General features: G+C 40.7%; 1 protein-coding gene across 4 annotated transcripts in view; it reads right to left on the bottom strand.

Annotated features, from left to right (window-relative positions):
* pdzd2 (PDZ domain containing 2) overlaps nucleotides 1–27076 on the bottom strand; it is a 379487-nt gene that overhangs the window by 70423 nt on the left and 281988 nt on the right. For all 4 annotated transcript variants that reach the window (XM_060856701.1, XM_060856926.1, XM_060856854.1 and 1 more), the window contains exons 14-15: nucleotides 17134–17221; nucleotides 6113–6213 (exon numbers count right to left, since the gene is read on the bottom strand). In XM_060856701.1, the coding sequence (XP_060712684.1) occupies nucleotides 6113–6213; nucleotides 17134–17221 (189 nt within the window). The remainder of the gene's footprint in view (nucleotides 1–6112; nucleotides 6214–17133; nucleotides 17222–27076) is intronic.

Below are 27076 nucleotides of genomic sequence, written 5' to 3'. Positions count from 1 at the left end.
GTACATGTGATACCAAACTGTCTTCTGAGCAATTAGTGATGCACAGATGAATACTTATCTAGCCAGTGATGCCCACATCCCACGAATGAATAATAAAAAAAACCTTGCTCACTGATGTCCAGTTTGGGTTCTGCTGGAGCCACTCAGTGTCTGCACTCAATGGAGTTTAGAAGGATGAGTGGATCTCATTGAAACTTAGAGAATACTGAGAGGCCTGGATAGGGTGGATGTGGAGAAGATGCTTCCATTAGTTTGACTGACTGTGACGATGCTGTCACTTTAAAAAGGTTACTTTGTCCTTGGTTTTTTACAAGAGAGGTTGTAAAGGTAGAAGTGCTGAGGAGTCTAGTTTAATAATGGAAGGAGAGTGCCCAGTTTTCCCAGTTCTGTTTTTTTCTGGTTTGTTTTAGGTGTAGCAGTCACAAGATGTGAGTGTCCAGGGGAATTGCAAGCTTCAGTAAAGAACTCTGAGCTTCTTCTGAAATCTCTGTAGAAGTTGTTTCCACCTGCCTTTAAGAATCTGTGTTTGACTTTACCTGTTAACTAAGGGGTGTGTTTATAGAATGTTACTGGATTGGAACAATTCATTAGTCATAGTTAATGTATCGGGTCAGTTAAGTTATTCTAAATTCCATTTCCTTTTGTCTATGTTTCAACTATAGTGTTTAAATAAATTTTGTTTTGCTCAAAGCCGAGTGGTTTGATCAGTTAAATACACTGGAATACCCACTTCACATCTGCCTTAAAATAAGAAAAAGTTAGAGTCTTGGCTACCTTCTTAAAAATATTTTGAGGGAGTCTGGCCTGATCCATAACAAAGACTAGGACCTGAGTGCACATATTCCGAATGGAGGGACAATCCTTTCGTCATAGAGTCAGAGGTGTACAGCACGAAGACAGACCCTTCGGTCCAACTTGCCCATGCCGACCAGACATCCTAACCTAATCTAGTCCTATTTGCCAGCACTTGGCCCATATCGTTCTAAACTCTTTCTTTTCGTAGCCATCCAGATGCCTTTTAAATGTTGTAATTGCACCAGCCTCCACTACTTCCTCTGGCAGCTCATTCTATACACTCACCACCCTCTGCATGAAAAAAGTTGCCCATTAGGTCCCTTTTATACCTTTAGTTCTGGACTACCCACCCAAGGGAAAAGACTTAGTCTCTTTATCCTATCCATGCCCCTCATGATTTTATAAACTTCTACAAGGTCACCCCTCAGCGTCCGATGCTCCAGGGAAAACAGCCTCAACCTATTCAGTGTCTTCCTATAGCTGAAACCCTCCAACCCTGGCAACACTCTTGTAAATCTTTTTTGAATCCTTTCAAGTTTTGCAACATCCTTCCAATAGGAATGAGATGAGGAAGGATTTCTTCAGACAAAGGGTGGTTAATCTATGGAACTCCTTGCTGCAGAGGGCTGTGAAGGCCATGTCATTGAGTATATTTAAGTCAGACATAAGTCTTGATTCATAAGGGGATGAAGGGTTACAGGCAGAAAGCAGAAAAATTGAGTTGAGAAACATAATAGCCATGATCAAATGGCAGAGCAGGCATGATGGGCTGCATGACCTAATTCTATCCTGTAGAGTCAGACAGCACAGAAACAGACCCTTTGATCCAACTAATCCATGCCGAGCAAGTCTCCCAAAGTAAACTGGTCCCATTTGTCTGCTCCTAGCCCATTTCCCTCTAAACCTTTCCTATTCACGTACCTATTCAAATGTCTTTTAAATGTTGTAACTGTACCTGCATCTAACACTTCCTCTGATTGGTCATTTGCAAACAAACTACATTGGACAAACAGGCAGAAAGCTAAACACCAGGAAACTAGCTACAAAAAGACATGACCCACTATCACTAATATCCTTACATACACTTGAGGAAGGACACCACTTTGACTGGGACAACAGATCCATCTTAGGACATGCCAAAAAGAGACATGCACAAGAATTCCTAGAAACATGGCTTTTCCAAATGGAACTCTATCAACAAACACATTGATTTGGACCCAATTAACCACCCTTTGAGAAAAAGAACAGGCAATGACATTACCAACCCAGGAAATGACATCATCAACCCAAGGAAACCTAAACACATAAACATAAAGTGGGACATAACACCAGCACTTCACTGGAGGCTCACTGATGATGTCACCTAGTATGGCGTGAGAAAATGAAACTTCCAGCTCAGCGAGCAAACTTATATTCACACTTCCTCTGATGGTTCATTCATTTTTCACAGACTAACTTCTGTGTGAAAAATTTGCCCCTCTAATCTCTTTTAAATATTTCTCCCCTCACTTTAAAAATATGCCCCCTAGATTTGAATTCTACTCTAGGGAAAAGACCTTTTCTATTCCACCTTATCTATGCCCCTCATGATTTTATAAAACCTCTTTAAGGTTACCCCTCAATTTCCTATGCTCCAGCAAAGAAGTCTCAGTTTATTCAGTTTCTCCTTATAACTCCTTATCCAATCCCAGTAAGATCCTTGTAAATCGTTTCTCTACCTTCTCCAATTTAATAATATCCTTCCTGCAGTAGGGCACCAGAACTGTACATAGTACTCTAAAAGTGGCCTCACCAACGTCCTGTACAACAGCAACACGATGTCCCAACTCCTATACTCAATGGTCTGAACAATGAAGGCAAGCATGCCAAATGTCTTCTTAATTGCCCTGTCTACCTATAATGCAACTTTCAAAGATCTATGTACCTGAACACCCTAGGTCTCTGTGTTCTACTACATTTGCCGGGGCCCTACCACTAACTGTGTAAGTCCTACTCTTGTTCTTCTCACCAGAATGCAACATTTTGCATTTATTTAAATTAAAGTCCTTCTGTCACTCCACAGTCTAGTGGCCCAACTGATCAACATCCCTTTGTAATCTCAGATAATCTTCCTTACTTTTCCGGCACTTTTGCAGTCATTCGCAAATTTACTAACTATACCTCCTATATTCTCATTCAAATCTTTATATAAATGAGAGTGGTTTCAGGGATGTGGGACTTCAGTTATTTGGACAGATTCAGAAGGTGGGGCTGTTCTCTCTGAAGAGAAGCTTGAAAATGACGTTTGTTAACGATGTCCAAAATCATGAACAGATACAGAAAGAGCAGGTACGGAGAAACTGTTGGCGGAACCAGAGAACACAAATTTAAGGTGAATAGCAAAAATCAAAAAGGTAGCATGAGGAAAATCTTTTTATTTGTACAGCAAGTGATTACAATCTCGAATGAATGCCCAAGAATGGTGAAGGCAGATTCAATCATGCCTGTCAAAAGGGTAATTGGATAATTATCTGAAGTTTTAAAAACTACAGGGCAATGGGGAAAATACTGAGTTGTTCTCATAGGGAACTGGCATGAATGTGAAGGGCCAAATGGCCATCTTCTCTGCTGTAACCATAAATGATCTCAGGTTTTTGTGTTGTCTCTGATCAATCAGAGCTTTAAAAGAAATAAGGTCACGTTATCTATCAGCAGAGATACTAATTTGCCAGTGTTGTGGGTAGTGATGGGATCAGATACACTGTCTTATAGATTTCTTAGGTCAGAGGCTAGAAATACAGCATTGAGTAACTCACCCCCTGGTTCCCCAAAGCCAGTACACAAGCTACAAGGATTGTGACGGAATGTTCCCATTGGCTGGGCGGGTATATCTCTAACAGCACTCTTGACACTCAGCTTGATACCATCCAGAACAATGTAGCCTGCTTGATTGACAACAAATCCACAAACATCTACACCATCTACCACGGTGATCAGTATCAGCAGTAGGTACCATCTTCAAGATGCACTGCAGAAAATCACTTGAGATGCTTAGACAACACCCTTTGAAACCCATGACCGCTTCCACCCAGAAGGACAAGGGCAGCAGATACATGGGAGCATCATTAGTTGCAAGTTCCCCTGACTTGGCAATGTATTCCCATTTCTTCATTGTCTTCATTGTCACTGGGTCAAAATCCTGGAATTCACTCCCTAAGGGCATTGTGGTTCTACCTACAGCACATGAATTGCAGAGTTCAGGAAGGCAGCTCATCACCACCTTCTCAAAGTACCCATATCACACGAGTGAAAAGGAAAAGCTTCACTTTATTGAGATCAAGAAAGTTTTAAGCCAATTTTCCCTTTACAAACAAGGTATGAATTTATTTCCCCGCCCATTGCTTCTTTCCACTGAATGCCGGAATCTTGGCAAAATGTTTTTCTTTGTAAGAGCCTGAGCCCTGAACACGTTGGTTGCCTTTCAGCAGGAGTGAACTGATAGCAGCAAAGGTTAAGGCTCATATGACACTTCACACTTACGCACCTCAGTTGTACTCAACAGTAAAACACTATTATTGATTTCAATTGAGGTTAGCCAATGCAACACACACCAGTGTTATAAACATGATGTCTTCTTGGTTTTTTTGTTGACTCAGATCCAAACAGGATGCTGCACTTAACCAAAGAAGCCCTAGCGAGTTCAACAAATTTGCTATATTGGATACAAAATGAACAGAAGGACATGATCCAAATTTTCAAAATGTTGGAAATCTGATTAATGAAACAAAAGAGGCTTGCATAACCTATGTATCTAACTGAATAACTGGGAACTGAAGAACTCAAATGCATTACTGACAAGTAAAACTAGAGCACCATGAATTATTCGCACTCATATCATCCCAATGTGAAAATATACCTCAACAACAATGGGTTTCATCTTAGTTCATTGTTACATTTGGTGTTGAGCAGAAAATCTCTGAAAATATTTTGGTTTTACATTGGTCTTAGGGATGTTCAAATGACTATTACAAGTGTTTAAAGGCCCACATAATGACACAACAGGTCACATAAACATAAAGAGGTCTTTCTGTAGCTGTACAGGGCCCTGGTGAGACCGCACCTGGAATATTGTGTGCAGTTTTGGTCTCCAAATTTGAGGAAAGACATTCTGGCTATTGAGGGAGTGCAGCGTAGGTTCACAAGGTCAATTCCCGGAATGGCAGGACTATCTTACGCTGAAAGATTGGAGTGACTGGGTTTGTGTACACTTGAGTTTAGAAGGCTGAGAGGGGATCTGATTGAGACGTATAAGATTATTAAAGGATTGGACACTCTGAAGGCAGGAAGCATGTTTCCGCTGATAGGTGAGTCCCGAACCAGAGGACACAGTTTAAAAATAAGGGCTAAGTCACTTAGAACAGAGTTGAGGAGAAACTTCTTCACCCAGAGAATGGTGGGTGTATGGAATGCTCTGCCCCAGAAGGCTGTGGAGGCCAAGTCTCTGGATACTTTCTAGAAAGATTTGGATAGAGCTCTTAAGGATAGTGGAATCAAGGGTTATGGGGATAAGGCAGGAACAGGATACTGTTTGAGGATGATCAGCCATGATCATAATGAATGGTGGTGCTGGCTTGAAGGGTAGAATGGCCTACTCCTGCATCTATTGTCTATATTCACATAAATTTAGAATATTAAGTATTTATCTATTTGAGGTATTTAAACTGATAAATTCCACTAAACAAATCATTTTATTGGTGAATGACAATGTGCACAAAGATGTAAAGATTTTTGTTTTCATCAGTTAACACTGAAGCAGGTTGAGCAAAACACATAAATTAATTCTATCTTAATACAACCAGAACCATACAATCTGTATCTAGGAACATGGGAGCAGAGTAGGTCATTCAGCACATTCACCTCTGCCCTGTTTTCGAACTGTCATCTGCAACAAGGTATAAAACCTTTATTCTAAATTCCTACTTTGTCCTTAACATGAAAACATGTCAATTGCCTTTGAGTTGCTTCACACTCACTAACTACTGCTGCTATAAGTTAGTGCTGATTCAGAATTGGGCTATTAATTCATTGTATCGGCTGCAAATGTTCAATCTTCTTCACAGACCAGTAACTGTGGAAGCAATGAACATCTACATCTGACTGACGTGATAAAATTATACAATTTTGTAACTCAGCAAGAAATTTTAATTATGCTTTACGATTAATATTGAATAGAATAAAACTATTAAGTGAAAAGCTTTTGCAGAGATCATGTCTAATAAGAAAGCAGTATGTTACAATAACTATCATCCTGCAAAACTAAAGAAAATATTTCACTTACCCGACTTGTGGGTTCCAGAAAACGTTTCATTGTCCAACTGAGAGAAGATCCATCACCCTGCTTGGATTTCACACTAGGTGATGGACTCTTTGATGATAACCCTGTGGGCAAAGAACATATAAATGAACTTTATAAATGTATCCTCTGTAAATATTCTGAACAATAAATCAGGACCATTCCCATTTTATCATCTTGTACTAATCACTGTTCTTATATTAGCAAATATCTATAGGAAGAATCTGGCAGTACAAAAAAATCTTGGCAGCCTGCACCATGTGCACTGGAATCATGCCAATGTGACAAATGCCTCATTAGTGGTAGTTTTCATACTAGTACAATAATATGTTCAGTTTTGGGCTGTGAACCTTTGAAAATATACATGAAACTGGGTCTTAGAGGACAATATAGTGTGTACTGATGAGGCTAATATAAGGGCTTAAAGGGATACTTAATGACCCAACAGGTCACATAAATAGGCTCATAGTCTTTCGTTTAGAAGATTCAGCAATGATCTAATTAAAGTATTTAAAATGATTTTAAAAAATCACTAGGGTAGATCAAGAGAAATTACTTCCTCCCGTCCTTCTTCAAATTCTATGTGATGATGCTGTCACTTGAACAAGGTTATTTTGTCCTTGGGTTTCTTTTCAAGAGAGATTGTAAAGGCAGAGGCGCAAAGGGGTCTAGGAAGAGTCTAGTTTCTCAACTGGCAGGGAAGTGACCAGGTCTCCCAGTACAGGTGTTTTCTGGTTTAGTTTAGCTCAGCCAGTCACAAGATTCTGGAGACCAGAAAGGTTACAACCTTCAGCAAATGATTCCTGACTGACTTTCTCTCAAATCTCTTTGGATGTTGTTCCCACCTGCCTGTCAGAATCTGTGTTTAAGTACCTTTTTTCAAAGGGGTGTGTTTATGGGATGTTACTGGAATGGAACAGTTCCTTAGTTAAGTTGCTGTTTTGGGTCAGTTATGTTTTCCAATTGTTAAGTTATTCTAAATTCCACTTTCTTTTGGTTGTGTTTTAACTGTAGTGTTCAAAATAAATTATTTTTTGCTTAAAACCGAGTGGTTTGACCAGCTGCATCCCACCTGAAATACTCACTTCACATCTGCATTTAAAATAAGAAAAGGTTAGGGCCTAGGCTACCTTCTTAAAAGATTTTGATGGCGTCTGATCTTGTCCATAAAATCTAGGCACAGGATGTACCCCATGATCTATCCACTCCACCCATGATCTAGGCCAGAGATTCAAGCCATCTTGTTTCTCAATTCAATTTGATAAATTCTATTTTCAAACATGACTTTGAGGTGCCAGTGTTAGACTGGGGTGGACAAAGTTAAAAATCACACAACATCAGCTTATAGTCCAACAAGTTTATTTGGAAGCACTAGTTTTTGGAGCGCCGCTCCTTTATCAGGAGGTTGTGGAGGTTAAGATCATGCTCACAGAATTTATAGCCAAAGGTGTCCAGTGTCATGGAGATATGATACAGTAAACAATCTTAAATTAAAACTTTCATCTTTTAGAATGTGATATGGCTTATGTTCTTTGATCTGTAAAACACAGATCAGAAGGTCGGTGTTTGTCCAATGTGTGCAGGAGGGTTCCCTGACACAATATAAAGACAGGCCAACAAGAGGTGAGGCCATACTGGATTTGGTTCTGGGTAACGAACCAGGCCAGGTGTTAGAATTGAAGGTAGGTGAGCACTTTGGGGATAGTGACTACAATTCGGTGACTTTTACTCTAGTGATGGAGAGGGATATGTGTGCACTGCAGGGCAAGAGTTATAGCTGGGGGCAGGGAAATTATGATGCAGTAAGGCATGACAGGATGCATGGCTTGGAAAAGTAGGCTTCAAGGGAAGGGCGCAATCGATATGTGGAGCTTGTTCAAGGAGCAATTATTGAGTGTCCTTGATAAGTATGTACCTGTCAGGCAGGGAGGAAAGGGTCATGTGAGGGAGCCGTAGTTTAATAAGGAATTGGAATCCCTTGTTAAAGGGAAGAGGGCGGCCTATGTAAAGATGAGGCATGAAGGTTCAATTGGGGCAATTGAGAGTTATAAGGTAGCCAGGAAGGATCTAAAGAGAGAGCTAAGAGCAGCAAGGAGGGGACATGCAAAGTATTGGTTGGTAGGATTAGGGAAAACCCAAAGGCTTTCTATAGGTATGTCAGGAATAAAAGAATGACTAGGGTAGGAATAGGTCCAGTCAAGGATAGTAGTGGGAAGTTGTGCGTGGAGGCTGAAGAGATTGGGGAGACACTGAATGAATACTTTTTGTCAGTATTCACTCAGGAACAGGAATTGTTGCTGATGTGAATATTGAGTCACAATTAATTAGAATGGATAGCTTTGAGATATGTAGGGAAGAGGTGTTGGATATTCTGCAAAGGGTGAAAATAGATAAGTCCCCTGGGCCTGATGGCATTAATCCTAGGATTCTCTGGGAAGCAAGGGAGGAGATTGCAGAGCCATTGGCTTGGATTTTTATGTCCTCGCTGTCTACAGGAATAATGCCAGAAGACTAGAGGATAGCAAATGTGGTTCCCTTGTTCAAGAAGGGGAGTAGGGATAACCCTAGTAACTATGGGCCGGTAAGTCTCACTTCTGTTGTGGGCAAAGTCTTAGAGAGAATTGTAAGGGATAGGATTTATGAACATCTGGATAGGAATAATGTGATCAAGGATAGTTAGCATAGTTTTGTGAAGGGCAGGTTGTGCCTCACAAATCTTATTGAATTCTTTAAGAAGGTGACTAAGGAGGTTGATGAGGGTAAAGCGGTAGATGTGGTGTATATGGCGTTTGATAAGGTTCCCCATGGTAGGCTACTGCAAAAATTACGGAGGGATGGCATTGAGGGTGCGTTAGAGGTTTGGATTAGGAATTGGCTGGCTGGAAGAAGACAGAGGGTAGTAGTTGATGGTAAAGGTTCATCTTGGAGTGCAGTTACTAGCGGTGTTCCGCAAGGATCTGTTTTGGGACCATTGCTGTTTGTCATTTTTATAAATGACCTGGAGGAGGGACTAGAAGTTTGGGTGAGCAAGTTTGCGGATGATACGAAAGTCGGTGGAATTGTTGACAGTGAGGAAGGATGTGGCAGGTTACAGAGGGATATAGATAAGCTGCAGAGCTGGGCAGAAAGGTGGCAAATGGAGTTCAATGTAGGTAAGTGTGAAGTCATTCACTTTGTTAAGAGTAACAAGAAGATGGGGTACTGGGCTAATAGTTGGATACTTGGTAGTGTGGAGAGCAGAGGGATCTTGGTGTCCATGTACACAGATCTCTGAAAGTTGCCACCCAGGTAAATAGTGCTGTGAAGGCGGCATATGGCGTACTGGCTTTTATTGGTAGAGGAATTGAGTTCCGGAGTCCTGAGGTTATGTTGCAGTAGTATAAGACTCTGGTGTGGCCGCAGCTGGAGTATTGTGTGCAGTTTTGGTCGCCATACTATAGGAAGGATGTGGAGGCACTGGAACGGGTGCAGAGGAGGTTTACCAGGATGTTGCCTGGTATGGTAGGAAGATTGTATGAGGAAAGACTAAGGCACTTGGGGCTGTTTTCATTGGAGAAAAGAAGGTTTAGGGGTGACTTGATAGAGGTGTACAAGATGATTAGGGGTTTAGATAGGGTTGACAAGGAGAACCTTTTCCCACGCATGGAGTCAGCTATTACGAGGGGGCATAGCTTTAAATTAAGGGGAGGTAGGTATAGGACAGATGTTAGGGGTAGATTCTTTCCTCAGCAAGTCGTGAGTTCATGGAATGCCCTGCCAGTAGCAGTGGTGGACTCTCCCTCTTTATGGGCATTTATACGGGCATTGGATAGGCATATGGAGGATAGTGGTCTAGTGTAGGTTAGGTGGGCTTGGGTCGGCGCAACATCGAGGGCCAAAGGGCCTGTACTGCGCTGTATTTTTCTATGTTCTATGTTTAACAGAAACCAGCATATCCCATTCTACAAGATGAAAGTTTTAATCTAAGTTTGTTTACTGTATCATATCTCCACGACACTGGACTCCTTTGGCTATAAATTCTGTGAGCATGATGTTAACCTCCACAACCACATGATGAAGGATCGGTGCCCTGAAAGCTAGTGCTTCCAAATAAACCTGTTGGACTATTACCTGGCGTGTGATTTTAAACTATTTTCAAACAGGATTGATACAGAAACATTGATAGATTCCTGCAGGACCCCTTTATCAATACAGATGTGCTTAATCTAGGAAATAAATGTCTTCTATGTTCTTTATCTGAACACAAGTTGTTGATCATAATCTTCTTAGCAATAAAATTTGTAACCAGTAAGCTTGTAAACACTATCAACAGTTATAAACAATAGGTGGTCTAACTTTCCAACTTTACAGTGTTGTAAAAGTCTTGCCACTATAGACTGGCTTTAATGTCAAAAAATAATCTGTTTTTCAGAGGTAGAGAGAAATAGATAAATTAAAGGAAATAAAAATTATGGTGCACCTATCAGGAACAAGCGAGAAACTGCTGTCCTTACCTGGTCTGACCTATGGGTGACTCTAGACCCATAGCAATGGGATTGATTCTCAGCTGCCTTCTGAGCAATCAGGGATAGCAAACAAATGCTGGCCTTAAAGTTACACCCAAATCCCATAAATGAATGAAAAAAAATTAAAATCTTAATTGAGAACTGTTTTTTTCCAAGTGTCTTTGGAAAGTCAGCTCATCCATAATTACCTTTGAGAACGTGGTAGTGAGCTGGCCTCCTAAACCAATGTTGTCTTATCTGATGCAGGTATGTTCCCAGTTCTATTACGGAGGAAGTTTCAGGATTTTTTTCCAGCAATAATGAAGGAATGGTGATATCAAGCCAGGATGGTGAGTGGCTTGATGGGAACTTGCAGTGTCCCATGCAACTATTGTTCTTTGGTTTGGCTACATTTGGAATACTGCATACAGTTGTGGTCATCACATTACCAAAAGGATTTGGATGCTTTGGAGAGGGTGCAGTGCAGGTTAACCTGGATTTTGCCTCATATGGAGGGCGCTAGCTATGAAGAGAGGTTGAGTAGATTAGGATTATTTTCACTAGAAAGACGGAGGTTGAGGGGGATCTGACTGAGGTCTACAAAATTATGAGAGGTATAGACAGGGTGGATAGCAAGGAGCTTTTTCCTCAGAGTGGGGGACTCAATTACTAGGGGTCACAAAAGAGGAAAAGGTTTAAGAGAGATATGTGTGGCAAGTTCTTTACACTGAGGTGGTGGGTTCCTGGAATGCATTGCCAACAGAGGTGATAGAGCCAGGCACAATAGCGTTATTTAAGATGTAACTAGATAGATACATGAATGGGCAGGGAGCAAAGGGATACAGATCATTAGAAAATAGGTGACAGGTTTCGATAGAGGATCTGGATCGGCTCAAGCTTGGAGGGCCAAAGGGTCTGTTCCTGTGCTGTAATTTTTGTTGGTCTGTGTTCTCTTCAGTATTATTGGACCGGCATTCATCCAGACAAGTGGAGAGTATTCCATACACTGAACTCATGCCTTGTGGACTTTAATGGAGCATTTTTGGGGAGACATGAGATGAGTTATTTGCTGCAGAGTTCACAGCATCTAAACTGCTCATGTAGCCACTGTGTTTAAATGGCTGGTTCAGTTAGATTTCTATAGGATTACTTGGCTCTGTCCTTTACATGATGATTGGTTTGCAGACTGTTCCACTGATTTGTAAGTTCACTGATTAGGCATTTTTCTTCTTGGTTTTCGCTAGGTCCAGCGCTGTTCCTGAAATGCTCTGCTGCATTCATTATTGAACCTGAGTTGATCCACTGGCTTGATGATAATGGTAGAGTGGAGAATATGCCAGTTCACCAGGGTAAATATTATGATTACATACAATTCCTCTGCTGCTGATGACCTACACCATATCATGAGTGCCCAGTACAGAGGAACCTCGATTATCCGAACATCAATTATCCGAATATCGGATTATCCGAAGAGGATCTCCAGGTCCCGATAGAAACATTACGTCAAAGAGCTGTTTCAACCCTGATCGTGTCTTTTGTTTACAGGTACAATGATTAAAAATGAACTCGGCTCACTGAAATGCTGCTGAGAACAGTCCTGGACAGTCCAGGCACCGTCTCTAAATGACTGACCTCCCAACCTCTCTCTCTCTCTCTCTCCACATTTTCTCTGGAGTTCTACACACAGGTGTACCCTAACCGCACCCCCCCCCCCCTTCCTCAGATAATCTGTCCAACATTGTCTTGTTTTGGAGACTTACCCAACAGCAGCAGGCTGACTGTTGGTGTACAGTCCGGCTGCCCTGGTCGGGGGTGGGGGGAGTGGGGGGGTGTGGGGTGGCAGACTGGGTCAGACAGTGGGTAGGGATGGACGGGGGTGCAGGGTTGGGGTTGTGGGCGGGGGGTCAGATGGGGGGCAGTGTTGGATGGGGTTGGGGCAGGCGGGGGGGGCGGAGTGGGAACGGAGGGGGTTGGGGACAGGCGGAGGGGGTTGGGGGTGGAGGCAGAGTCTTGCGCACAGTGTGCTTTTGCCTAGTCTCCTGAACGGGGAGCAAACTTCACAGAAAACTCCGAGCTCTGAAGGAAATCAATTAATCGAATAATCGATTATCCGAATGAAATAGTGCATGCCCATCTCGTCCGGATAATTGAAGTTCCTCTGTATTTGTCACACATCCACGGTACTTTGATTTGCATGTTCTTCAGATTTGCTTGGTCAGTAGTGGTGCTACCAAGCACCTTTGATTTGGGTCACTGAAATCCCTAACCAAAATGTACCCCATGCCCATGCTATTCTCAGTCCTTCTTCTAAATGTGTTCAATATGGATAAGTACTGATTCATCAGCTGAGTGACATCGGTGGTAGGCTTCTTTATCTATGTATTTCTTGACACCATGAGACTTCATGGAATATGGTCAATATAACCACTCCCAACATAACTTTCTTTTGACTCTATTCCATTGTGCCAATGGCTCCACTGACAGGATCTATCCTGTCAATGGGACCAGATCTACCTAGGAATGGAGATGGAAATGTGATATTGGCTGTAAAGTAAGGTCCTTTGAAAATGACTAAGTCAGTCTGTAGCTTGACCCATTGGTGGGACAGCCTTCCCAGTTATAGTATAGTATGGTATAGTCCCATCAGGTTTCACTGAAGAAGACTTTGCAAGGTTAGCAGGGCTGGTTGTATTATTGTCGTTTCCAGGAACTAGATTACTGAGGTAACTGCTCCAGTTTTATTCGCTTTTGTCCTTTCTATAATGTTTTGCTAGAACTGATTAGCTTGCTAGCTGTTTCAGAAACAACTAAGAGTCAAACACGTCATCTGGGTCTGGAATTACATGCACACCAGATGAAGTAAGATTAGCAAATTTGCTTCACTGGAGGGCATCAGTGAACCTGATGGAGTTTTCAACAATCTGATAAACTCAATGTTTCTATCACTGAGATTAGCTTTAAATATAGATAGTCTTGAATGGACTTTGGAGGTTGTAGAAATAGGAGACCAGCAAGGAAAAAACTGGCAATAATTCTGATTTTGGATGACAATGTAATATGTGTGCTTTCAGATCATTAAATCTTTTCTCCCAAGTTCTGTTTTCACTGAATTGATTATGGTAGTTTTATATCCAGGACACAGGATTCATATTTGATATGAAGACACATTCAATATTTCAGCCACCACTGGAATTTTTTTTAACAATTAACAGCATTGTAATATTGCTTTTGAAGAGGAATTATTTTCTAAATTTGGAAACTTCTTAACTCAGTCAGAAGACCAAACAAATCTTAGTTGATATCTCATGTCTATTATAATCCATTCCACTCTCAAGCAGAGGTGTACAAATCCACAGATCCCTGAAGGTGTCAACACAGACGGACAGGGTGGTACCTTCATTAACCAGGGCATAGATTATAGGAGGAATGAAACATTACAACTTTAAAAACTATTCGTTAGACCACAGTTAGAACACTATGTGCAGTTCCAGTCACCACACTATCAGCAGGATGAGTTTGCACTGGAAAGAATGCAGAGGCTATTAATCAGGAAGTTGCCTGGGATACAAGAAGTGCCAGTTATAAGGACAGACTGAATAGGCTGGGTTTCCTGAAGAAGGGTTACATCCTAAATGCTGACTTCTCCACCCACTGATGCTACCTGGTTTGGTGTGTTCTTCCAGCCTCCTGTTTGTCTACTTGTTTTCCATGGAGGATAGGCGATTGAGGGGGAATGTGATTAAGGTATACAAAATTATGACAGACATAGATGGATTGGATTGTGATAACCTCATTCCCATGGCAGAGGTATCTAATAGTAGAGGGTATAAGTTTAAAGTGAGGAACAAATGGTTTAGAGATCTGAACAATTTTTTCTTTCACCCAGAGGGGGATAGATGTATGGAATATGCTAACTGAGGGTGTGATGGAGGCAAGTACTTTTGTGACATTTAAGAAACATCTAGATGAGTATGAAAAATGCAAAGGATTATAGTAAGCTATGGATCAAGTGCAGGTAAATAGGGTTGGTATAGTTTGGCATTCCTGAAGAAGGGCTCATCCCGAAACGTCGAGTCTCCTGCTCCTTGGATGCTGCCTGACCTGCTGCGCTTTTCCAGCAACACATTTTCAGCATAGTTTGGTGTTAGTTGGTCAGCATATACCCAGTGGGCTATGACTCTGTTTTCCCTGGTATTAAAAGTAAAATCAGTTTTCAGGATTTGTCCTTTGCTGTGTCAACTTCATGGAGTTGTGATTTATCAGAGCGAAGATGCACACAAATGTGATGTTTCTAATAAGTGTCTTCTATGTAAGGGTATTTGTGATCAGACTTACACTGAAATTTTCCAAGATTAGGGTTCACAAAATCAGCTACTTCCACTGAACTTCAACCTGCAAGTGTGCATTTTAATATATTTTCACAGACCATCAGTGAAGTCAGAGTGCTCGTGAATACGGTAATTAGTTTGAAGTTTGCTCAAAGCTCATGAGATGAAATTTAAATCCTTTTACTTATATTTTATGTGTTATGTGAGTAAGGGAGTGAAGGCCAAAAATCTGTTAAGAAAAGGTTGGAATAGAAGGAACAGCTGAGGATTGACTTGTAATTGAAATCCTTCCCAAAATTTCAATTGAGTTACCATTTCAAGTCAAGTAATTTTCTTTCAACTATGTCAGCTTTCCAAAGCTATGAATGTTAATGCTGAAAGATAAAACTTCATATCTCAACCTTAACATAATTCAAAGTTTGCTTTCAATACATTTTGTTGGTAAGAAGACGTTTTACCCTCCAACAGCAAATAAATTAATATTGAATGATAGGAAACGTATGAAGACATTAGAGGGGGTCCTAGAGAATGGTTCCAGGAATGAGGTACTTCAGCTATGGGACAGATTAGAGAACTTGGGACTGTTTACATTATGAAGATTTAACAGTGTATTTCATAGAGCCATTCAAAATCATGAAGAGACAGGATAGTGACTGTAAACATAAACTGTCCTCATTGGCAGGAGGATTGAGATCTAGAGGGCCATGATTTAAGTCAAGAGTGTGTTGCTGGAAAAGCACAGCAGGTCAGGCAGCATCTGAGGAGCAGAAGAATCAACTTTTGGGCATAGGCCCTTCATCAGGCGAAACGTCGATTCTCCTGCTCCTCGGATGCTGACCTGCTGTGCTTTTCCAGCAACACACTCTCGATTCTGATCTCCAGCGCCTGCAGATCTCACTTTGTCTTAATAATCCAGAAGCTCAGGTCAATGATCTGGGAATAAAGGCTCAAATCCCACGGTTGCAGCCAGTGAAATTTAAATTCAAATGAATAGAAGTCTGGAAAGTAAAGCTGGTCTCAGAAACGGTTACCATGGAACTATCATTAGTTTTCATAAAAATCCACCTTGTCCACAAGCATCCTTCATGGAATGAAATCTGCTACCTTTATCTAGTGTAATCTACAAGTGACTCCAGTCCCACAGCCATGTGGTTAGTGCTCAATTCTCTGAAATATCTGAGCAAGCCACTCAGTTCAAGACCAATTAAGTATGTCAAACAAATGTCAGCCTTGTTAATGACATCCACATCTCATAAAAAAAAATTATTTTTAAAATTTTGAAGCCCACTGTAAAAAAACCCAAAGATTGAGAAAGTCTGTGAATTTGGAGCTGTGATCAAACTCCAGTTTACAGCTGAAACCGCTAAAGTGACCCCGGCCTTGAATATCAGTGGAGCATCTCTTCACAACACAATCAGATATCTTGCAGCCATTTGGCCACTAATTGGCCTCCGACGCTTGAGGCTGCAAGCTGAGACAGTGGGGTGGGAGAAAGCAGACCACTTAGTTTCTACTTACATTAGCCTACGCAAATATTTAAAATCCAGCCCCACATATTGATTGGTTTTAACTTTTCTACCAAGCTTTCATCCTAACCATTGACAAATTCAAATATAGCAAGATTGAGCAACTCATAGGTTAAATAGTTCTTTTCTTTTTAACTTCTATTTTAAGGTTTGGCCATCATTATTATGCCATCGCAAGCTGCTGATGGTAAATTACAATAATAGGGATAACCTTGTGGTAGACAAGGTTATTAGCAAGTTAGAATCCTGGGTAGAAGCAGGACTCTTGGACTTCTTGACTCTAGATGAATAAAAATGAAAATTGTTCATTTTTGTTTCCATCATACTCCATTGAGTGTTGGGATACTCTCAGCTGAGTTCTCTCGCAGACAAGAAACTAGAATTTTACATACAACATAGATTTTTTTTTGATGTAATCTGTACTTCTATCGTCTGAGACACCCATCACCTTGGTTAGAAATGGATTATTTTTAAGACAGGTTTGTCAGATCAGAATTGAGTATAAGGTCATAAAATTTTCAGTGCACAATAATCTTGTTTCCACCCAACAGGTTTGGTGAAAATTTCATCTGGGGTTTCAGAAAAGAAAATTTTTATATTGTTCAAAACACATGTTTCACAAGAAGAAAAAAATTGAAGGCAAAAGGAAATTCAAAAGCTGTTGGTACCTGTGGTGTGTGATAGTTGTCCATCTTTGTTTATGTTCTCCCGGTGTGTAGTACGTGATATCACCTCATCCATTTCCTGTTCTGAGACCTGTAGGGAATGGGAGAAATAAACTTACTTTTAATAAACCAGTTTACTGTCTGGTTACCAAAATAATTGCAGATTAAACTTGTCAGGATTCACTGTGGGATTCATATACCAGTACAGAGTGAACTAATCAGTTCATCGGAAAAAATTACAGACAGCAATTAGGGAAGATTTTATAAAGTCTTGCTCCCACCTAGAGCTTTATGCATTAGTAATGCACATTAGGAATTTGGGTAGGGAGATCAGTGGGTTCACTGGGTTTCCACAATTGAACTTCCAATATGCACGTCTAAGTTCACACCTTTACTCACTTATTACAACAACACTAAAATACTGTGAACAAAGTTAAATACTCTGAGGTGCTGTGCAAACTTTATTTAATTTTATCTCTGAACAAATGGATTCTATCAGCTTCTAAAGTAGCATCTGTCTTCCAGCTGTTGCATTATCTATCCTTGATTTAACACCATAAGAAATAGGAAAAGGATAGGCCATTCAGTCCTCAAGCCTCCTCCGCCATTCAATAGGATCATGGCTGAGCTAACATTCCTCATATCCACTTTGCTGCATTTTCCCATAACCTTTGATTCTCCTATTATCAAGAATCTATCTATCTTAACCTTAAATATACATAAGAACTCTGTCCCCACATCTCCCTGCTGCAAGAACTTCCAAAGACACTCAACCATCTCAGAAAAGGAATTCCTCATCATTTTACTCTTCAAATGTTGCCCCTTGTATTACCCCCTTAAATGCCTAACACTGCTTGTTTACTGCCATTCCTGTTAATCTATCCACCCAGTTCACTTTTGCTAACTCTGTTCTCATTCAATTATAATTCCCTTTATTTAAGATAAACACAGTTTCTGACCCAAGTTTCTCACTTTCAATTGAATATTAAATTCCATCACATTATGGTCACTAATATCTAGGGGATCTTTTACATTGAGGTCATTTATTAAACCTGTCTCATTACCCATTACTAAATTCAAATGAAGGGCTTTTGCCCGAACGTCGATTTTCCTGCTCTTTGGATGCTGCCTGACCTGCTGTGCTTTTCCAGCACCACTCTTATTTTGGCTCTGATCTCCAGCATCTGCAGTCCTCACTTTCACCTAGATTCAAAATAGCCTGCTCCCTGGTTGGCTCCAATACATATTGCTCTAGGAGAACATCCCTGATGCACTCTATGAATTCATTGTTGCAGCTACCTTTTTCAATTTGATTAACGCAATCAACATGAATAGTGCTCTATTCTTTTTATAGGTTCCTATTATTTCTTGATTTATGATCATGCCCACAGCATGGCTACTATTTGAGGGTCTATATACTATCCCGACCAATGTCTTCTTTCTCTTGCTGTGTTTTAACCTCAGACCTTCTGAGGCTGGATCATCTCTCACAACTATCCTCATTTAATTTCTTATTAACAGTGCTACCCCACCAACTCTTCCAGCCCTCCTGTCTCTTTGAAAGGTCAGATATCCCTGAATGTTACATTCCCAGTTTTGATTTCTTTGCATGCATGTTTTTGTAAGGGCTATGAGAACATATTAATTTACCTTGATTTCCATCTTCAGTTCATCGACCTTTTTCTGAATGCTTCGTACATTCAGATTCAAAAACTTTTAAGTCAGTTCTATTGTCGAATTTCCCTACATTTTTATGGCTCCTTAGCATGACATTCACATATTCCACCCCCATCTGTTTATTTTCTGTTAACAATTAGCCCCATTACTAAAACGCAATCCTACTGAAATAAAAACCGAAAAGACTGCGGATGCTGTAAATCTGACAAAAATACAAATTGCTGGAAAAGTTCAGCAGGTCCGGCAACATCTGTACAGACAAGTCAGAGTTAACGTTTCGGGTCGAGTGACCCTTTCTCAATACTGGTACCAATGTCCCATGAACTCAAATCCGTTTTATGCCACACCAGTCTTTGAGCCCCACATTTACCTCTTTTAACTGTTGACCCTGTGCCATTTGCTCGTAGTTCAGGTAGTAACCGGAGAACCTTCTGGTTTTGCATTTTAATTTATTCATATTCCCTCAGCAGTACCCCATTCCTCTTTCTACTTATATCATTGGTACCTACGTGGACCACGACAACTGGATCTTTCTCCTCCCACTCCAAGTTCCTCTGCAGCACAAATGAGATACCCTGAACACGACACCAGGCAGGCAATGCAGCCTTCAGGACTCTTGATCCTGGCCACAGAGAACATTATCTATTCCACTGACTAAACTGTCTCCAATTACAATTACATTTCTCTTTCCTCTCCCCTCTTGAATGGCTCCCTATACCACTGTGCAATGGTCATTTGCTCATTCTCCCTACAGCCGTCACTCTCATCCATAGTGAGCAAGAATCTCAAACCTGTTAGACAAGCTCAAGAGCTTTTTGTTAATTCACTCACGGGATGTGGCCAGTATTTATTGCCAATTCCTAATTGCCTGGAGGGCAGTTAAGAGTCAACCACATCGCTGTGGATCTGGTGTCACATTAGGCCAGACCATGTAAGGATGAGTTTCCTTCCCTAAAGAACATTAGTGAACCAGATGGGTTTTTCCTGACAATCAACAAAGGTTTCATGGTCGTTGTTAGAGCCTTAATTCCAGATTCTTTATTGAATTCAAATTCCACCACCTGCCATGGTAGGATTTGAACCCATCTTCCCAGAACATTAGCTGAGTTTATGGCTTACTTGTCTAGCGTTAATACCAGTAAGCCATTGTCTCCTTCAGGCGCTGCGGCTTCTTCAGCACTACCTCCTGGATCCCTCTATTAGCCATGCTCGTAGTCATACACTCCTATCCCTGACTACTGACTAAATTTGAGGTAGCTCATCGAAGGCATTCATCAGCACAGCCTCCTGAAACACAGCATCCAGATTACTCTCCCCCTATCTGATGTGTCACAGTGTTTGAAGTTCAAACTCCAGCACATCAACTCTGAGCCAGTGTTCCTCAAGCAAGCAATAGTTGCTCCAGGTGTGGTCACCATGAACCACAATGTGGTCCACCAGCTCCCAAATCATGCAGGCACAATGTATCACCTGGCCCTGCGTCTCTATTTTGTTTACTTGTCAGCACTGTCCATTACTTTACTGATGATTGAGAGTTGACTGATGGGGTGGTAATTATCCAGGTTAGATTTGTCCTGCTTTTTGTGTACAGGATGTAGCTGGGTAATTTTTCACATTGTCAGATAGATTCCAGTTTTGTAGCTGTACTGACCAGCTTGCCTAGGGGAGCAGAAAGTCCTGGAACACAAGTATTATTGCTGGAATGTTGTCAGGACCCATAGCATTTGCAGTGTCCAGTGGATCTGTTTCTTAAAGTCATATTGAGTGAATCAAATTGGCTGAAGATTGGCATCTATGATGCTGGGCACCTTTGGAGGAGGCAGAGATGGATAATCCACTCGGCACTTCTGGATGAAGATTGTTGCAAATGCTGCAGCTTTATCTTTTGCACTGACATGTTGGACTTTTCCATTTTTGAGGATTGAGATGTTTGTGGAGCTTCCATCTCTCATGAGTTGTTTAGTTGTCCACCATCAGTCATAACTAGATGTGGCAGGACTGCAGAGCTTAGAAATGATCCATTAGCTGTGGAACCACTGGTCTATCATTTGCTACAAGTAATCTTGTTTTGTGGCCTCTCTAGGTTAACATCTCATGTTTATGTGCACCTGGTGCTGCTCCTGGCATGCCATTCTGCATTCTTCACTGAACTAAGGTTAATGGTAATGATAGAGTGGAGAAATGCCAAGCAAGGAGATTGTAGCTTGTGTTGGAACATGATTCTGTTGCTGTTGATAGCTCACAGTGCCTCATGGATAGCCAGCCTTAAGTTGCTAGGTATGTTTAAAATAATTCCCATTTAGCATGTTGATAGTGCCACACAATACAATGCAATGTACTCTCAATGTAAAAGTTGGACTTTGCCTTTACAGGAACTGCACTGTGGTGACTTTTACTGATCACTTCATGAACAGATGCATCTGTAGCTGGCAGGTTGGTGAGACTGCAGTCTGATATGTTTTTCCTTCTTATTAGCTCCCTCATCACCTAATGCAGACTTACTCGAGCAGCTCCGTCCTTTATGACTTGAGCAGCTCGATCAGTAATGCTATGTAGAGCCATGCTTGGTGGTGCACGTTGAAATCTCCCACCTAGAGTACATTTTACCAACCTTAGCCACCCTCAGTGTTTCCTCCAAATGGTGCTCAATATGGAGGAGTGCTGATTCATCAGTGAAGGGAGGATGTTATGTAATAGTCAGCAAGAGATTTCTTGTCCATGTTTGAGTTGGTCCCATGAGACTTCATGGTGTTTGGAGTCAAAGGGAAATTATGTTTGACAAATTTATTAGTCATAGAGTCATACAGTAGTGAAATAGGCCTTTCTGTCCACCACATCTATGCTGACCAGCATTAGAGTTTGTTGACAATGTAACTCTTTGGGTACAGAAAAACATTTGATAAGTCAGGTTTCTGATTTGTCAAGGCACTGACCTGTCGCCTATTTTGCTCAGCTGAAACAGACATAGTTCGTGTACATATAGCTTCTAGTACACACCAATGTGCAACCCTTCAAGCCTGACTGACAATCCTAAATTGATTGCCAGTGTAATTCTTCACACACTCAGGATTAACAACGAACAATACATCACAGGAACAGGCCCTTTGGCAAATCCCAACTGCACTGACATATGAAGCCATTCTAAACTAAACAACTTGTGCCTCTATGTGGTCCATGTCCATCAATTCCCTGCCTATTCATATAGCTGTCAAAATGCCTCTTAAACGTTGCTGTTGTATCTATTTCTACCACCTCCACGGGCTGTGCATTCCAGGCATTTACCATGGGAAAAAGACTCCAACTATCAATTTTATCCATGCCTTTCATGGTTTTGTAAACTCCTATTAGGTTGCCTCTCATTCTTCAATATTTAAGTGACAACCAGAACTGTACACAATATTCCAAATGTGGCCAACTAAAGTTCTATAACATCCACAACATTTTTTATACTCTACGCCCTGACTGATGAAGATAAACATGCCATATATCTTCTTCATCTCCTTATCCACTTGGTTGCCTCTTTCAGGGAACTGCGGAGCTGTACATTTAGAACCCTCTGTATATTGATGCTACTAAGGGTTCTACCAAAGGCCATTTAATGTATATTTCCCTTTTGCATTAGAGCTCCAAATTGCATCACTTTACATTTGTAATTCCTTTGCCTATTCTCCACTCAAGCCTCCAGCCCATCTATATCTTCTTGTAACCTCAGGCAATTCTCCTCATTCTCCCTTGCTCTGAATGTTTGCGTTGGCTGTAAACATACTAATTAGGTCACCCATATTGTCCTTCAAATCATTCATATATATCACAAACAACTGGGGTCCAGCAATGATCACTGCACAACTACTGGTCACAGATTTCCAGTCAAAAATATACTCTTCCACTGCTACTCTATGTCTTCTAAGACTAAGCCAGTTCTGCATCCATCTTACCAACTCACCGTGGATCCCATGTGACTTCAGTTTTTCTATCAATCTGCCATGTGGGACCTTGTCAAAAGCCTTGCTAAAGTTCACGTAGACAACATCTATCACCCTGCCCTCATCAATCATTATCCAGCATTGTCTAATTGCAGAATCATATACAATGTTACACACAGAGTTTCAAGTTTTGTAAGCGCAGGCTGGATGAGTACAATCTGGTTTATTGTGAACAGCTGAAGAGATATGCTGTCTGGTCTGATCATCCAGTTGTTGGAATGTACAGTCTTCATACTTGGTATCACACCAGTACTGAAATTCATATACCATATTACTCAATTTTGTTGTAAGAATAAACAAGCAAAACATTGAAAATGGTTGTACTTGTACAAATAACACAAAGTTTGTATACAGGTACAGCTAGCAATCAGAAACGCAAATGGTATGTTGGACTTTATTGCAAGTTAATTGTAATTCATAAATCTGTCTTACTTCGATTTTACAGGCCTTGCTTGTAAAGGGCTTTGGTTTAACCAGACCTAGAGTACCATGTGCAGTTTTGGTTGTGATTTTTAAAGAAAAATATACTTCCATACTGTGAAGATTTAGTAAGTAAATCAGTGGGATGACAGGGTTGTTCCATGATGGACAACAGTAAAAACTAGTTCTACATTCTCTGGAATTTAGAAGAATGAAGGTGATCTCATTGAAACATACAAGATTATAAGGGGGCTTGACAGGGCGGATGGTGAGAAATTGATTTCTTCTGACCGGGGAATCTAAAATATGGGGGCACAGTCTCCTGGTCTAAGGATAAGGGGTCAGTCATTTTGGTCTAAGGAGAAATTTCTCCACTTAAAGGGGTGCAAAGCTTTAGAATGATCTGCCCTAGAAGGTCATGGAAGGTCATCATTGAAGACATAAAAATGAATAACAGACTTTTGGTTTCCAAGGGTATCAACCACAGCATGCGTTGGACATGAGGCACAATTCTGATGAAGGGCTTTTGCCCGAAATGTTGATTTTCCTGCTCCATGGATGCTGTCTGAGCTGCTGTACTTTTTCAGCACCAACCTAATCTTGACTCTGATCTCCAGCATCTGCAGTACGGACTCCGCCTAGGAGTGTACTGTATCCCATTCATCCTAAAATAGAGCTGCTAAATGAGGCTGACTGGGTAGGAAGGTGGATTTGAAACTGAAAGTCAGTCATGATTGAAATGAAGGGTGGAGCAGGCATGGATGATCTACTCCTGCTCCTAGTTTTTATGTTCTTATGGAAAAGTGAGTGGCAAGTGACACCTTGTTTTTAGGTCTAACTCTGCATACAATGTTAAAAGTCACAATACCAGGTTATAGTCCAACAGGTTTATTTGGAAGTACAAGCTTTTGGAGCAGTGCTCTGAAAGCTAGTGCTTCCAAATAAACCTGTTGGACTATTACCTGCTGTTGTGATATTTTTAACTTTGTCCACCCTAGTCCAACACGGGCACCTTCATATCAGATGTGCATACAGCAACATGCATGTGAACACACCATACTCAGTAATAACATTCTCTTTACCTTTGTCCGATCAAGTGGCCAGTTGCACTACTAAAGTGTCAGCAACCCTAACATATGGGTTCAAATGAACATTGGGCTTTGCTTAGGACAATCTCATGTGAACATTATGAGGGAGACCAGCCCTCTCATAAATCCGGTTCTATTCATTATGCAGGAGAAGATATTGCACAGTTTGAGGAAAATGTATGAGACAGATCATGATATGCTGGTGTTCCACATTTTAACCCTGACAGAGAAGGTAGCAATTGAGATTCTGAAGGTACCATCAGTCAGGACTTGGGCAATGTTAAGATGGAAGTCATCCAGAACAGGGTAATTTGATAGCTCTATATGTGGAAAATGTGAGGTCATTCACTTTGGCAGGAAGAACAGAGGAGATGAATATTATTGAAATAGAGAAAGACTGCAAAAAGCTACAGCACAGTGGGATTTGAGAGACTTCATCCATGAATCAAGAAAATTTATCATTCAAGTTCAAGAGCTAATAGGCAACGCAAATGGAATGAACGGCCTTTATTTCAAAGAGAATACACTATAAAAGAAGGGATGTTTTGCTGAAACTCTGCAAAGCAGTAGTTATACAACACCAACAATAAGGAAAGGTATACTGACACTGGAAGTGGTCCAGAGAATGATCATTATGTTGAACACACTTTTGGGCTTTTTTTATACATGAGAGGTTAAGTAGATTGGACATGTATTTAAAGTTTAGAAGAATGAAAGGTGACCTTATTGAAACATTTTAGATTCTTACAAGACTTGACAAGGTAAATGCAGAAAGGTGGTTTCCCCTTGTCTTGGAGAGTCTAGCAGCAGAGTGCATTATCTCTGAATAAGGGGTCTCACTTTAAGACAGAGGTGAAGAAGAATTCCTTTTCTCAGCTGATAGTGAATCTTTGGAATTCTTTAACATGTGGAGTTATGAAGGCAAGGTCATTAAATACATTCAGGGCTACGATAGATTTTTAATCAGTGAGGGAATTGAGAATTATGAAGAAAAGACAGAAAAGTGGGGCCGAAGATTGTCAGATCAACCATGACTTCCTTAAATGGTGGAGAAGACTTGATGGGCTGAATGGCCTACTTCTGCTACTACATTTTATGGCTTTAGGGTTGGGGCCGAGATCAGCAGCCATCCAAAAGATTGCTCTTTGACGCAGGCAGCTACTCACAGTGTCTCTGGCCAGTGACGTCACAGACAGTGCACCTGGATGCACGGTAAGTGCTCCCCCTACTGCAGAGGCAGCATACAAGGCCTTCCCTTTTCCCCTGGAATGCTATGTGATCATTCAAATCAACTCCCATGGTAAAACATTCTCTGTCCACTGAGAAAGAATGAAACAGTAGTTTCCTCAACATTCCTGGGGCAGCTGCACTGCACATTTCAGATGATGGTAACACCACATCATCATACAACTTGTGAAAGTTGTAATATGGTATGCTAGCCAGTGTCAACCAGCACAGCACAGTTAGTTCATGACTTAATATAGCATTGCAAGTCACCCTTAAAACCTCTAATAGCAACTTCTCAAAAGATCAATAACCCTGGGCAGTAAGTATGTGAAATCTTATTCTTCCAAAACTCCCATTTACAATGATATAAATGTTCAGGCTATGTTTTGATTTCCATTCAGGAATTTACGGTAAATCACATTTATACTGGTTCCTTGTGCAGAACCAGCTGCATTCATTGCCTCCATTCATTGAGATTCACAAATAGTCCCTGATGTAAAGTTATGAAAAGCAAACAATTCACTACTTTATCCACCTGCACAAACATAATGAATTGTAAAAGGACAACTAATCAATCAACACTTGAGGCACCCATTATCCATTGTGCTGTGAACAGTTGCATACTTATATTGCTTAATAGTTTTGTTTTGGGAGGGGGATTATATTAACATGTTTGCACTAGTGGCATTAATGTCCTTAGTTCTGTCATTTTGCTGCCAATATGAATCATTGACTTAAGAGCCTGCTTCTCATTTATCTTGAATGGTATGTACATTGATCGGATTTCAAATACTTTGCAGTCTTGCTACAGTTATTTCCTTCCAGCCAGGCTCTTTGGATTCCACACAGTAAAGGAATACATGCCAGAAGTTATGCAAGAGTGACTTGTTTTTAAGTTCGCTATGAGATCCTCAAAAAAAAATCAAAGTCCACTCGTTTCATTCTCGGAAATTGAAAACCTACCACTTCACGTTAGTTTTTATTGGCATTTAAGACCAGTAAGTAAGGTTTGATATGTCAATGGGGAAACATTTTCAATTAAAATATATTTTCCTTTGATTAAAAACATGGGATGATTTGAATCCTGCTTAAAATCATTGTGTGTGAATTCATTATTACTTAATCATTACAGTACACATGGAGCTGTGGCTCATCTCTCTAACTAAACAATTTTGAGCTTTTTAAAAGTAGAATGTATTCATTTAAAACGCAGGCAACATAAGTGCCAGCTTCCGGTTAATGTCCGTAAGATATGTAGCAGAATCACAGCTGTTATTGAGATGCAATTCTACAGAGTGTAACCCAGGAATCTCAAACTAAATACCGCTCTCTAAAAATGTGGACAATGCTCCAACATGAGAGGGATCTGTTTTAGGGAAGGAATCGGTTTGGCAGCCACTGTAAGGCTGCAGTGCAAAGTTTTTGACTAACCAAACAAGCAGCCTTAACCTATACACAATACTGAAAAGCACTCTTTTCCAAAAGCATAATCTCTGCATAATTGATGCCAATTTATCAAGCAGAACAACATATGTAGATGGATAATATTTT

This window comes from Hemiscyllium ocellatum, chromosome 1 (assembly GCF_020745735.1).
Source record: "Hemiscyllium ocellatum isolate sHemOce1 chromosome 1, sHemOce1.pat.X.cur, whole genome shotgun sequence".
Lineage (NCBI taxonomy): Eukaryota > Metazoa > Chordata > Chondrichthyes > Orectolobiformes > Hemiscylliidae > Hemiscyllium > Hemiscyllium ocellatum.
The sequence above is the reverse complement of the archived record's forward strand: the minus strand, read 5'-3'. Positions and strand labels throughout refer to the sequence as shown.